This window comes from Ananas comosus, linkage group 14 (genome assembly GCF_001540865.1).
Source record: "Ananas comosus cultivar F153 linkage group 14, ASM154086v1, whole genome shotgun sequence".
In the NCBI taxonomy this organism is placed as follows: domain Eukaryota; kingdom Viridiplantae; phylum Streptophyta; class Magnoliopsida; order Poales; family Bromeliaceae; genus Ananas; species Ananas comosus.
The window spans coordinates 1,617,023-1,632,452 of NC_033634.1; the positions used below are offsets into that span (position 1 = coordinate 1,617,023).

Here is a 15,430-nt window from a genome sequence, read left to right on the forward strand (position 1 = left end):
AAATGCACAATTTTATGTAAAATCAGAGTATTTCATATAATTCAGGTAAGTACATCTTGATGAAGCAAGCGGTGCAATTAAATTTTCGTCGCTAAAGAGCCTTCATCAAATGGCATAAACCAAACCAAAGATTTAAAACGGTCGAGTACCAGAGACGACCACAGAGACAGTTGAGGTATGTAATAACGTATGTTGTGGACATGTTTACCTTAAATAGAAAAGGCAATAATACGGCCAAATAAATTGGAAAAGAAAATGACGTAAAGTAATATAACTTGGTAAGAGACATCGTTATATATATAGCAGAGGTTACTTCCGATTACAATATTTGGGAAAAAGCATCCCCTTATTCAATCTACAACACCCGCACATATTTTTTAAAGAGGAGAGAGACTAATTAATACGGCTGTTTCCACAGCTCAATTGAAGGAACGAAGAAGCTTGTAGGAAAACACATGCAACGAAAACCTTTTTAAGGCGTGAAAGCAGAGGCTAGGAAGACGCTACACTAATAAGTAGAAAAGAGAAAAGGGTTAAAAAGCAGAAAGGTCTTCTCTTAAGCCACCAATATTTCGTTTTCGGCGGTTCGGTAAATAGAGTGGGCGTTACACCGTGTAGTGTTGTTGGATGGTATCGATGTCGAGCCCCTTGAGCTTCACCACTGATTCCACATGGCCCTTCAAAGTGTGCAGCTCGCGGAGCCTGAAGATGATTGATTTTGTGACACGAAGAGAGAGGAAATCATATTCGAGAAATAGCAATTTGAAGTCTAGTTTATACAGCGCGCAGCACATTCGAGGGAGGAAGAGTGGAAGCGTGTAAACTAAATATATATACATAAATATTATTATTATATATATATGAAGATCGAATACCTTGCGACCTCCGCGCGCCTTTTGGCTTGCTCTGCGATCTCCGAGAGCTCTCTGTAGCCGCCCTTGTCGGGGAAGATATTTGCAGTTTCAGGTGGTTGGAGACCGTGAAGGGCCCACTGGGCTTCCCTTTCTTCCCTGCCGTAATCCTTCTTTGTAGTGAAGGCCGTCTGTAATTTCAATGTAATCATAAGTAATATTCGGAGTAGGAATAGAGTATACGGATTACGGAATAGTGAGATAGTTGAAAATGTGTGTTTAATACCTTATTCTCCAAGAGATTATCCCAGGCCTTTCCACTGAGGGCGTAGCGGATGGCGAATTTGAACCAGTCGAGAGGCATGAAGGAGGCTATGCTGTATAGCCAGATGACCCCGGCCCATCCCCACCCGATACCTTTGATCCGAGCGAAGCCCCAGTCCGCATACACGGCTATGACAGTTGCGACCTAAGAAAGAAGCATACAAGGTTTCAGCACACGGACGAGAAAGATTTGATTTAGGGCTTCTGTGTTGGCCTCGCTTCTGCTTTTGTTTTCGCCTCACTTCTAGGATTGCTCCGCTGTGAAGCAGCCAAGCTATCGGCAAACAAAGAGTCTGGAGCATTTGCTACGGTAGAAAACTAAAATGAGCTTCTAATTAGAAAAGCTGGCTCCAATTTGGAGCTTTAGCTTCTAATTCGGTTAATGCTAAGTACTTTGAATAGCTCTATTGAAAGAGTATATACGAGAGAGACTAAATTACAATATCAAAGAATAGAGAAGGTATATTATAATAAAGAAGTAGAGAAGAAAGGAACGTACAAGCTGAGCAATGATAAATGCACTGATCAGCAAAAGTCCTGGGCGTTCAACAAAGCACCAGCTGCGGGATCGAGTGACGAATATAAGAGCCTGGCTAATGATACTAACTTGAAGGTACAAAGCAGCCATCATTTCGTCCTCACTATGCCTCAGCGATCGAACATTAAACTTATCCTGTGAAATGATTACAAAGGACATTATTGTAGTTTGCAGTATTTAAGTTCCAAAATCTACCAATAACTGCGAAGAATATCTCCCAATGAGTTCTTAAAAATGCATACCGAGAAGAAGTTAGTATCTATCATGGCCCAGAAGAAGACTACGGTCATAAGTGCCAAGTAACTACCAAATACAACGCCGGTAACAAAAATCTCCTTCAGTTTCCAGCTGTCGGGCATCGGCGATGGCTTCACCCGATCCTTTGAGATTGTCATGATAGTACCTATAACAGATTTTTTTTTTTTTTTTTAAATGTCACATGGGATGAATCGACTACAGAGAGAACAATTATACGAAATAAGAGACTCATTATCATCAGTACCCACCATCATTTAAAATGGCAATGATCAAAACCATGAAGGGCGAGAAATCAAACTTCCATATCAGCGCAATAAGCATGAAACCAAGCTACAAAAAAACGAGACATAAGTGAACCGGATTATTAATTAAGGATGAGGTAAACTCACATTATAATCTGAAAGAAAATATCACTTTGAAGAGTCTCAAATTTAACCGAGTACTTACAACAATACGGATGGTGATGGAGACAGCATAAATCTGCATAAGAGGGAAAAAAGAATGGGAAGAAAATAAGGCGCGGTGAGAAGAGGGAAAAAATACCCAAATAATAGCACCAAATTCCAAGATGTCCTTACCGTGTAGTTCTTCATCCTCTGGAAAATGGCTCTGCTGGTAAGAACAGCACTTATGATAACACTAAGCCCTGGTTCAGTAAGGACAATATCGGAAGCACTTCTCGCCGCATCTGTGGCATCTGCAACAGCAATTCCAATATCAGCCTTCTTCAGAGCAGGTGCATCGTTCACTCCGTCTCCCGTCATTCCGCAGATGTGCTTCCTCTCCTGCAACCTCTTCACAATTTCAAACTTGTGTTCTGTTCCACAAAAAAATAAAAAAAGAAGAAGAAGAGCACCATTAAATTTCAACTTAGATATTCACAGTAAGATAAAAGTACATGTTTGTATTGCTTGTATATACTAATCAAGCTGACCTGGGAATACTCCTGCAAACCCATCAGCCTTCTCAATTAATTCATCCACAGGAAGAACGGCAATAGATGCATCCTTGTGCTGACCAAGCAAGGAGGATGCTGGGTACATGTTGGTCCCCATACCAAGCCTTCGGCCAGTCTCCTTGGCAATAGCCAACTGATCACCTGAATTAACAAATATTATAATTAATAGTCGATTTAGCTATTGCTATTAGAGATTTGCAGAGCGAAAAGAGCGGTCCCTTGTACCAGTAATCATCTTAACATTGACGCCAAGATTGAGCGCCCTTCGGATTGTTTCTGCACTGTCATGCCTTGGGGGATCGAACAGAGGCAACAGGCCAACAAATTGCCACGGCCCTCCAGGACTATCCTTGTTCTTCTCTGGAACTACCTGTGGCACAAGTTGAATTCTTTAAAGTTGCTTAACGGAAAAAAGAAGAGAAATTTTGGGGAAGCAAACGGCAAACCTGTCTAGCAACAGCTAATGAACGAAGTCCACGTTCGGCGAACTTATCAATCACGGAGTGAACCTTATGCCTTACATCTTCTTTGCAGTTACAGAGGTTCAGAATCTGTACCCAAAAACAAATGATTGTACAAGTTCATTCTTTGTGCTGAGATAAGAAAACTTCATTTTAAAAAAAAACAACCGAGATAGAAACTTGGTGTAGTAAACTATTAGAGAGAAAAAAAAAAAGAAAAAAGATAAAAAGAAAGTAGATACCTGCTCAGGTGCGCCTTTGCTCACACGATGCCAGGTGCCATCGGCGTCAATGTAGGTAAGAGCTGTTCTTTTGTCAACAGGGTTGAATGGCAGAAAATGTACCTCTCTAATTCCAGCTCTTGCCTGCACAAAAACAAGTATGTGTTTATTTGACAAACTTCATGGACAATTTCACAGACAATGAAGACTCAGTTTGTAAAAGTGAAAAGTTCATGGATAATGAAGTCTGTGCAGGCAAAATTTAGCCAAAAACTTTACCTCTTTTGGGTCTGCGAGCATTCCAACTATTGCAGCATCGATGGCATCCTGATTCTCCGTTCTCGACGCTCTAGCGGCCAGCAAGATCACATACTCCTTATCCACGCCTTTTGCGAAAACCTCGATCAAGTTCTTATCCACACTCAGCTTGTTAAGCGTCAATGTCCCGGTCTTATCGCTGCAAAGAACGTCCATCCCGGCCATCTCCTCTATAGCTGTCATCCTCTTGGTAATTGCGCCCTGCTGGGCCAGCCTGTGGGACCCGATCGCCATAGTCACCGACAGGACAGTCGGCATGGCGATCGGAATCCCTCCGATCAAGAGTACCAAGAGATTGTCAATCCCATCGCGGTACTTCCTGTGCTGGATCGGGTACATGACGATGATCTCGACAACGATGCCCACCGCGATGGAGCAGATGCAGAAGTTTCCGATGGCGGTGAGGACCTTCTGGAAGTGGCCCACCTGGTTGGTGCTGTCGACAAGGTGGGCCGCCTTGCCAAAGAAGGTATGGACGCCGGTCGCGATGACGACGGCCTCGATCTCACCCTGTTTACAAGTGGAACCGGAGAAGACCTCATCGCCGGGATTCTTCGTAACAGGGAGCGACTCTCCGGTCAGAGCAGATTGGTCGATTTTTAATGGGTCTCCTTCAAGAAGCCGAGCATCGGCCGGGACGATGTCCCCGAGCTTTATGCTTATGATGTCTCCCGGGACGAGGATCGCAGCATCCTGCTCGGTCCAGCGGCCATCTCTCAGCACCTGCAGTGATCAGTACAAGTGTGAAATAAGCTACGGAGAGCGGTGCTACATATTTTGCACTCAACAATCCGCCTTGGATATGGGTTGAGAATCTAATAAATATCTGAATAAATTGAAGATGTTTTATCTTTCTTAATTAGATAACGGGTAGACGACGTCCCTCGTCTGACGTACGTAAAAAAAAAAAAAAAAAAAAAAAAAAAAAATTGTAAGCGACAGCTACATGCAGAGAAAATGTTTTTTCTTTTAATAAGAGAGAATAGATTTCGTACTCTCGTTTTGGGAGCGAGGCCGGCCATGAGGGCGGCGGCGGCATTGCCGGCGTTGTTCTCCTCGATGAAGGAGATGGTGGAGTTGATGAGGAGGAGAACGACGATGCCGACAAAGTCTTGCCAGTCGGGGGGCTTGCCGTCGCCGTTGGCCAAGGCGATGGCCATGATGGCGGCCATCTCCATGACCCACGAGAGCGGGTTCCACATGAAGCCCAGGAACTTGAGGACCTTGCTCTCCTGTCAACGCAAAAAAGCCCAAGATCTAGCACGCATTAATAAAACAAGACGAGGAATTGCAGTGCAAAATGGTAAGGAAGGAAGGGGTGTTGGACTGTTGGATCTGGAAGAATACGAATTGAACCTTTTTCTCTTCGAGCTTGTTGGGACCGAAGAGTTGGAGCCGATTGGCTCCCTCCTCCGAGCTGAGACCTTCCCTCGTACATTTCAGCTGCTCAAACACTTCGTCGATTGGGATACGCTCCTGCAAACAATACAACACACAAAGCTCTCAACTCCGCGCCAACTCGCGCGAACGAATTAAGTTAATAAAGAATTAATAATTATAATCATAATAATAATCATAATTACTAACATAACATGCTAATTCTCGTGATAAAAATTTGACAGCAGCAGCTCGTGAGTGTACAGAGAAATACAAACCTTTTCGCAGTTTCTCGTGAAATTAAAGAGTTAAAAAAGGGGGAAAAAAAAGAAAAAGAAAGAAAAAGGATTGGCTACGCGTTAATCCCACTCTTTACTCAAGCTTTCGCTTTCATTCCCGCCCTTCAAATCTGTAATTTTACAAATTGGGTCCGATGCGTCGTAACTCATTTTTTATTAAAAAAAAAAAAAACATTCTCGTCTGGTATTTGTACTGACACAATAATTTTGCGCTGAATTAACAAATTAAAAATTTTAACTGCAAATAATAATAATAATAATAATAATAATTACACATAAATTTTTTTAAAAAATAACTGGAAAAAAGTTGTGGAACAAATGATGATATATATTTAAGCCCGCAACAGAAAGTTCCAAAAATAAAACCCAAAACCATCCATGGGCCGTTGGACCCACGGAAAGGGAAGGCCCACACGGCAATTAACGGGTTGACCCCTAAGAGCAAAACTGTCCCTAACAAACAACGAGTCCCATCACCGTCCGATGCTGATCGGACACATCAGGAGCGAGACACTCAAACCCAAAAATCCTATCCACGGTTGGCAAGTAAAGTCGATACTATATCAGGGGCTTTTCCGTAATTTCGTCTCCTTCTTTTCCACGGAGAAAACCGAATAAGGGGAACCGTACCACACTTATACTATATCATCAATAATAAATTAATTATATTTTTTTAAAATATAATAAAAATATTTTTTATTAATTATAGTAAAATAAATAAATTTAAAAATAAAAATTTTATTAGTTGAGGACAACATGTTAGTAATATAATTGATACATTCTAAACATTTTCAGTACGGCGATGGTGGTTGTGAATGGTTTCGACCGGACGCGTGAGTACAACGGAAGCGCGCAACTCGAACTAGTAATAAAGAGAACAGCAACAAGATCAGGGGTTTTCAACAGTGGATTTCAGAAAAAAATGTATAAAATATAAAAATATAAAAATATAGTAAAATAATAATAATAGTAATAATAGTACAATGGAGACGACGGGGGACCTTCGACGATTTCCCAATTTATTANAAAAAAAAAAGAATCAGGAGAATAATAAATTATTGCCTTTTTTTTTCTGAATCGTGTCCTCTCTTTCCCTTCCGCTCCTTTCCTTTACTAGCACTATTAATGAAGATTACAAATCACTCGTAATGAGATCAAATCTCAAGGGATTACATCCCAAATCGATCACAGCGAAAGCGCAAAATACTAAACGATCTTAAAAAGAGATCACACTACATACGGAAGGAAAGTAGCGACGGAACTGGATCATTCGATGAGATCGGGAATACGATGAGAAAAAAAAAAAAAAAACGGAGGAAATAATCACTAAAATAAATCAGAAAAATAACGAGTTAGATTGAGCTATTCTCACCAGATCAACGGTCTCGTTTTTGATGTCCTCGAGGCCGGTGCTCTTGTTGCTCGCCATCTCGATCGCCTCACCGCCTCAGAGACACGATCGCGGACGAAGCGAAACCCTGGTAGATCCGCGCAGAAGCCCTAGGAAAACCGAGGAACCGAAACCCTAATGAGACGAAGAAGAAGAAGAGAACGAGGACGGAGACGAAGACACCATCATCGTCGTCGACTCCTCCATTTACGAAGAGAGCTCTCCTTCTCTCTCTCTCTAAAAAAGGAAGAGGAAACGAGAGAGAGAGAAGAGAGAGAGAGAGAGAGGGGGGGGTGGAGTCACGGGGAAGTGCGAGTGGAGGGAGGGAGGGAGGGGGGAGAGTTTGCGGTGGGGTGCGGTTTTTATAGTGGGGGTTCCACAGGGAATAGCCGGTGACCGAGGCTTTTACCGGGTGACGTGGCGGTTACCGCCGGGTTTTCCCCGGAGGGATCACCTCGAGACGCGCACCCGCCTCGGATGGCCAGCTACGGGACGGGCCTCAGGTCGCACGCATAGATTACGTCTATGCGGGTCTGATCGTAATATCGATTACTACCGATGGATTAAGCCTCTAAGGCTTAGTTTGGTATTGAGTTATATGCGGAATGCAATATTACGTACGAAAACAAATAAGATATTTTTTCAACATATTTTCTCACCGCACGTAACGCAATCACCGCGCAATCCCAAACGAAGCCTAAGGCGATGAAATTTTTACCTGCACCAGATGTATACGAGCACCCGTGCACCACACCTAATTTTTATAGGCAAATTCCTTAAAATTAAAATCTAATCCAATAAATGCAATCTACATCATAAAAAAAAATTATAGAAATTAAAAGGACTAATTATTATTCTCCTAATCTTTTTTTTTTTAGAAAAAACTTCAAATATTACCCTTGTGGTTTCCTACTTTTCACTTTAATGCCTTGTGGTTTAAAGTGTATCAATTTAGTACTATGTGGTTTTATTTTTCTTTTTTATTATCCATTTCAGTAGTTTTTTTCGTTAAACCAGTAACAAAGTTAAAACTAAAGGTATTAAAGTGAATATTTGATAAAACTACGTGGGGGTATCTGAAGTTTTTTGTATATAATTTAACAAAATATTAACGGATGAGCTAATAAAAAGAGAAAAATGAAACCACGGGATACTAACGTGATAAACTTTAAACTATAGAGTACTAAAATGAGAAAATACGAAATCACAGTGGTGATTTTTAAAGTTTAATTACTTTTGTTTTACTGTGAAAAACAGTTTCTTTTAATTTTTTTGATCATGAAGAAATTGTTAGTTTAAAATATATTTTTTTCTTTTTGACTATGAACATATTGTTGCTTCTAACAATCACATCTTTAACCGATCGTTCCTAGAGCAAGTGGCAAAGGGTTTGGTGCATGGTTGGTATCCGAGACCCAAGTTCGAATTCTAGTTGATTCACATTTCCAGTTAAATTTATTTCTAAATGAAATAAATAAAACAGCTAGCGTACTACCTATCTCTCAAAAAAAACAATCACATCTTTATATCCTCCTCTCTACATTCATGTACTAACTATGGATGCATTCATTCTCGTAGACAATCTCAAACCTTTCACTAAATTGTTATTTTTTTACTATTCTAGGAAATAGATGGCTGAAATAAAATTAGTTGTTATTTTTATCTTAAACTCGTATTAAAAGTTAATAAATAGGTGGTGTAGATTAGTAGGGATGCACCCAGTGCAAGGAAAAAATTTGCTTGGAGCAACACATGACCAAACAAAAGTTAGATGATTTGCTCCAAAATGCGTACAAAGTAACCATTATTATTATTATTATTATTATTATTATTATTATTATTACCAAGGTGGCGGTGAAGAGGTAATTATTGTTGCCAAGTTGTAAATATTTTATTTAGTCGATCGAATCCCTATAGCTGTGTAAACCTTAACTTTATTTTATTCACGTGATGATGTGAGCATCCTACGATATTTAAAAGTCTACATATAACAAATTAAAAAGTTTAATCACAAATACTTTGCTGATAAAATAATAATTTTTTTATTGGCTATCGAATTTTCAAATTACTATTAATTTCAACAATAAAATTCAAATACTTTTATTTTTAGATATTATAGATCACAGAACCTAAATAGATTATGATTTTAAAATATTAACAATGAGATATTAAATGCCGTACGTAGAATAGTTGTATCACTACAACAAAAAAAGAACATTTTTTTTTATAGTTAACTATACTTAAAAGCTTTTTAATATAGCTTAACATCGTATTTAAAAACGTTGATTAAATTGTTGATAAATGAAGAATCTGTGAAACAACCGTTGTGCTACTCTAAAAGCTTAAAAGCTTTTAGAGTAGCACAACAGTTGTTTCACATGATATTAGAGCAGAAGATTCTGAATTCGAATCATGCCATGCTCCTAACATATTAATTTCTTCCCATTTAATTCAAGCACACATCATGGGCTGACTAAAGAGTCTCTAGCCCAGATGTGAGAGGGAGTGTTAAATATAAAAATATTTAAACATCGTTTTCTAATAGCTTAAGTTTTTAGAATACAACGATTGTTTCACAGAATCGTCGTGTATATATTAACACTTATATCAAATATCGATAAAATTGAAAATACTAATAAAATTTATTATTTAATAAATTAGTTTGATTTATAGAAGATTCATATGACGATACTTTTTCAAGTATAATATTTACTATATTATAAAACCAGATGCTTCCCGCAAGTGTGGTCTAAAAGAGTTTTTATATTAAGATTTTCTTGTAATGTGTACACCGGGTGCGGCCAATAGTTTCTTCTACCACAGCCTCTGCGAGCCGTTGGATCCGTCGCTTGATTCGGGATCTCATCCACCAATCACCCAAGGGGAGCAATTAATAAGGGGTACAAATTTTCGTGCATGCAAAAATTTCACCGTCCATGCAAAATGTGATCAATCTCAACCGTTCCTAAATCGTAGTTAAGATCCGTGTACGTGCATTGAATTTTGGGCTTTTATATTATATAATTATTATAGTCACAATGTATTTATTTTGCTTAGTAAATGTGTTATTAATAATGATAATTTTTACCGCGACCATCAATTCATGAATCAGTGAGTAATAAATAAGATACTAAGATAATACCATGCATTATCATTTTATTTACATCATCAATAATTATTATTGATCGGTCAAATACATTGAATATTATTAATTTTATTAAACGGAGACGTTAAAAATATTATTACGATTTCACTCAATCATCATAATAATAAGATTATTGTTACTATTATTTGGAACTAGTCTTATTTTAAAAATTATTAAATTTAAAACTATAATCTTTAGTTGTGATTGTTAATTTTAAATCCTTCTATTAAGTGCTTTAGAGTTGTTAATATTTATTTTGTTACGAGTATTGCATAAATAAGTGAGGCTTTTTAATTTTTTACAAAAGGATATATAAAAGGGACCATGGTCCATGGATAATGTTTATGTGTGGATAAGTTAGCTTAGGTTGTTTAGGAGGATAATTATATTTGAAGGATAAGTTATTTATTTATTCATTTATTTGTATTCTATGCATGAGATTACTAAAAGTCTCAAATTCAAGTAAAAAAAATGTTAAATACATAAAATATTATTAAAATATTATTCTTTGTTTTAAATTTTTAAAATAATAATTTAGCGGTTTGCATCTCTAGCTTCTCAAATGTTAAAAAGTCATTTGAATTAGAAATTTGATGGAATTTAGTAAATCATCAATCAATATAAAAACTAGGTCGAACATTAAATCTTAATAATATAATAATAAAGTAATCATACTTTGAATACTATTATTATGCGCATCACGGAACAATAATTATAATTAATTAATCAGTTAATTAATTAATTAGGTCTCTAATTAATTTAATAGCCACTCTTGTTGAACGAATTAGCGCCGCTACGTTGGGCTTTTACTATTACGCCTTTTTTGGTCGGAGACGTAGTACGGTTAAACGACCACGGTGGGACCCACACCATGTTCCTCTCCTTCGTAGAAACTTTTCTTTGTTTTGAGACCGTTGACTACGTAGTCAAAAACTCTAGTACGTTTTTTAGGTGCTGGGTTGACCGAGCCTAATCTCAGGTTTACTTGGACCTTGTTTTCCTTCGGGAAAATTGCGTATGACCCCCTCAACTATAGGACGTTTTCAGCTAGCCCCCTCAATTTTAAGATCAAATTTTAATCAAACCATCTAACCTTTAAAAACTTTAGTTCATTGCATTTAAGTCATTTATTAACTCTTAAATTTAAAAATTTTAATGCATTGTTATTTTCACGTATTTGATTAGTATATTAGTTTCAGACAATTTATGCAACTATTAATTTTATTAAAATACGTAATAGGCCTAAAATTTATAGGCCTAAAATTTATAACAGAATGAAATCAAATTGTTTATATCACATAAAATAAAAAATTGGGTATCAAAATCAAACTTTTTAATAGTTAGGCAGTTGGATCATAGTGCGAGATAGTTCAGGTATGTTATGTGTACTTTTCTTTTATTAATACTACTCTTACTTTCTTAATTTTTTTTATCGTAATTAAATAATTTGTACAGATAAACTTCAGTGAAGAGCTTCCCAACGAAGCCTTGTCGTGAAAGTCCTCATGCAATGCCACGTATTAGGTTTGGTCAATATATATTAGATCTGTGACATATTTTTTTAGACAATAATAAGCATCTTATTTCTCTTATTTTTTTTTTTTTCCCTTNTTTTTTTTTTTTTTTTTTTTTTTTTTTTTTTTTTTCCCTTTTCGCCCTGACTTTCCTTTGATGAGACAACTAATGATAATTATTAGGAAAAACTTTAAATGTCACTCCAGTGATTTTACATTTTCTCATTTTAGTATTCTATGATTTAAATTGTATTAATTTAGTGCCTTGTAATTAATTTCATTTTTATCATTTTATTATTGATTCTACTAATTTTTTTCATTCAATTAGTGATAAAATTAAAACTAAAGGGTACTAAAGTAAATATTCGATAAATTTATGTGGAATATTTGAAGTTTTTTTGTATATAATTAACGAAATTAATATTAACGGAGAAGCTGACAAAAAGATAAAAATGAAACCACATGGCACTAATTTGATACACTTTAAACTGCAGGATACTAAAGTGAGAAAGTGTGAAACCACAGGGGTGTTATTTGAAGTTTACCCTAATTACTATTATTATGCTTCCGAAAAAAAAGTAGTCAAATACTATATGTTTATTTGGAAATACATGTAATTATTTGATTGATATATATATATATATATATATATATATATATATATATATATATATATATATATATATATATATATATATATATATATGGTCGATGATTCACTATTCATGGGTCAATAAAAGCACAAATTTCTTTTAATTAAAAATGGTTATATTTGAGAACCATATATGCATTGTGCTTACGTTCTCTCCCATTACGTAGTATATATCTATTATATCACAAAAGCCCACATAGGCATAGTGGAAAAATCACCAAGTGATTTAGCCTAAAGTTTGATTGTGAAATATATTAATGGAGTAAGGGCCTATTTTCCCTCTCTTGCTTTTCAAAGGTCATGATCAGCTCAATCCGTACACCTTTTAAGAATAATTTTGAATCTTTTGATCTGATCTGTTTTTTTTTAAAAAAATTTTACAAATTTAGTTTTTTTGGAATTTTGCAGCAACAAACAAAATCTACAAGATTATAGAAGATAAAAATACCATATGTACGATTAAAGCTTTCCGATTTAAGGCCTAGGGCTCGTTGGACCTGACAAAGCATTGGATCTAACGCATCGCGGGTCTCCTATCACAAAAGCTCGAATTTGAAGCTTCTAAAATAACTTGCCAAAATGCGAGCTTCTACAACGGTACATACATCGCACCGAACGCAGGAAGTTAATGGCACTGGTACGTAAATGACTATCGAAAAGCTCGTACAAGTTTACTTCTCTCTATGCCAAGCATCCAGGGATTAATTGTTTATTGGAGTAGAAAATGTTAGAAATTGTTTGAGATACTAACCACTTAATCAATTGTATTTCACTCATCATCACAATGGAAAGTTATAGAATGTGAAGTGGACATACACTCTCAAGTGATTTTTAACCACCAAAGAGAATCTCAACTATGAACAGTACTGTTTTCATCAAATTGTCCCAAGAAATGCTTCATGGTAGACCATATATATATGGGGCCAAAACAATGCATGCAATATCATTTGTCATCATCAACCACATTCATTCCCTTACAGCTATTCATATAATTCGATCAAGTCACCATGTAAATTAATGATAAACAACTAGGAATCCAACTACAATGTCACTGTGGAGTGGTTTGGTGCTACATTACATCATCTTGGATGCAGCAACAAGCATTAAAAATTGGCCAGAACCTGCACTTTGAACTTACTTAAATGACCCAAAAGGTTATAAAGCTAGTGAATCATTTGTGCATCATAACCACTTAGAGGAAGCTGATGAAGCAAGTATTGTTTTTATTTGGGTTTAGTTAATTAGCGCCCTAAACGAAATCTAATAGCCGCATCGATCGATTGGATAATAGTAACTTTAGGTTGTGTTGTTAATTTAATTATTCTATTTATTAATAATTGATTAAGATGGATAAAGATTGTGGAATGACAACTGAGTTTAGAGTTATAAACAAGATCCAATTGCCGCGTCGATCATCCGACACATCCAATCAGACTATGTTAGGTCACAACTAGCTAGTCTTTTCTATTATTATCTAAACCTAACACTAGAAAAGAATAAGCATATATATTTCATCATGTTTGAATGATCTCATTTTGCTCACATAATTGTTATTTATGTACATTAATTGAATTAACTAATTTATAATCACAATTTAAATATACAGATCAAGATAGCAGAGAAATTAAGGGGAAAAAAAAGGAATGAAGAACAGTTGTGCATGGTTGCTCCAATTAAAGTTCCCAATAACTTTGTGCAAAGGATGGACTATAAATTCCTTGGTATATATAACTAGCCACTCAAGGGCTCACAAAGTTGGCATCTTAAAAGCTATATTAACCGGCCTAACTAAGCCCAATTAGAGTAGTAGATGCGGAGACTTGAATCCATGACCTTGTGGAATTGTGGGGGTTTAGGACCAACTTTAATGTTATGTCAGTGATCTGATAGAAAATAATATGAAAATAGTTTTAAGTAGTATCTGTCTCTTTTAATTTAGCTTTCATTTATCCACCTTATGACAAGCTAAAAGAAAAGGTAGGGGGTGAGAGAACCAGGCTGAAAGAAAAGTTGGCTTTTGATGGATGGTGGAGAGTGTTTGGAGAGAGAGAGAGAGAGAGAGAGTAGCACTAGAATAAGAAAGATAGATTAGGCCCTTCAAAAAAAAAGAAAAAGAAAAAAGAAAAAAGAGATTTTGTTGGGGGGGGGGGGGGGGAGATAGGCTTGGTCTTCTCTTTTTTGTGTTAGAATTTGGTTAAATTTATAGTTAATTTTTAATTAGATTAAAATAAATATTTAAATTTATTACAGATAAATTAATATGAATAAATATCAATTATAAGAAAATTTTTGGTTATACTAAAATTAGAATACGTTTTTAGAGGATGCATTATATAAACATCATTGTTGGTTGTAGCCTAGGTGAGTACGACTGACAAAGAGATTTTCATGGTGGTGACCGTACGAGCTGAAAGCTTAGGTCATGTTTGGTGCATCAAGTGCACGAGCGCACTAAGAGAGAAGTCTTCTTTTGGTTTATAGAAGACCGGAGAAGAATGAAAAAAAATTCAGAAAGAGGTTCGGGTTGAAGTTGCTCTATTATAAAAGAGGGGTGGGGTATAATCATCTTTTTTTTAATAAATCTTATTTCACCCCCACATTTTTCTATTTAGTTTTTCTCTTTTTGTAATTGTATCAGTCTTTGTTAAGGAGGCAGATTTATGGTAAAAGTTCTCAATAAATAATACCGGATTAACAGCAGCCTGTATTGAAGCAGATTACGAATTATTTGAAATATTATATGACTTGATGAGGCCTAATTTGCTATCTTAGTCCTGTCTGCCCTGTCATTAATACACTAGACTACAAGTTAAAACACAACATATACAATAAATGTTAGAAATTCACCTTGAAAGAAGTCTCATATAGGAAATAACTATCGAGAGAATAAAGTTAAATAATTTATTGGGTCCAAAGACTCCAAACCAACTGGTAAAGCTTTAAAGTCAGACATGCTTATTGATAATTGATATATATATATATATATATTATACTAATTATACTGTATGTAAAATACATGTCACATTTACTAATTAAATTATATTTAAATTTAAAATGTGAGTTAAAATAAATTTTGAATATCTATTTTGAATTTAAATGGTTGTTGACGGCATGAGTATATTTT

The 15,430-nt window shown here is 36.0% G+C and overlaps 1 protein-coding gene across 1 annotated transcript; it reads right to left on the minus strand.

The window, feature by feature from the left end:
* On the minus strand, nucleotides 244-7,312 carry LOC109720312 (plasma membrane ATPase-like). Its single transcript, XM_020247337.1, has 16 exons — nucleotides 6,978-7,312; nucleotides 5,286-5,405; nucleotides 4,925-5,161; nucleotides 3,891-4,652; nucleotides 3,633-3,755; nucleotides 3,376-3,480; nucleotides 3,155-3,299; nucleotides 2,906-3,070; nucleotides 2,550-2,788; nucleotides 2,419-2,451; nucleotides 2,220-2,301; nucleotides 1,956-2,116; nucleotides 1,675-1,848; nucleotides 1,138-1,320; nucleotides 876-1,042; nucleotides 244-702 (listed from the first exon to the last, which is right to left on the minus strand). Exons 1-16 carry the CDS (start codon nucleotides 7,032-7,034, stop codon nucleotides 606-608), a joined length of 2,850 nt encoding a protein of 949 aa, XP_020102926.1. The 5' UTR covers nucleotides 7,035-7,312; the 3' UTR covers nucleotides 244-605.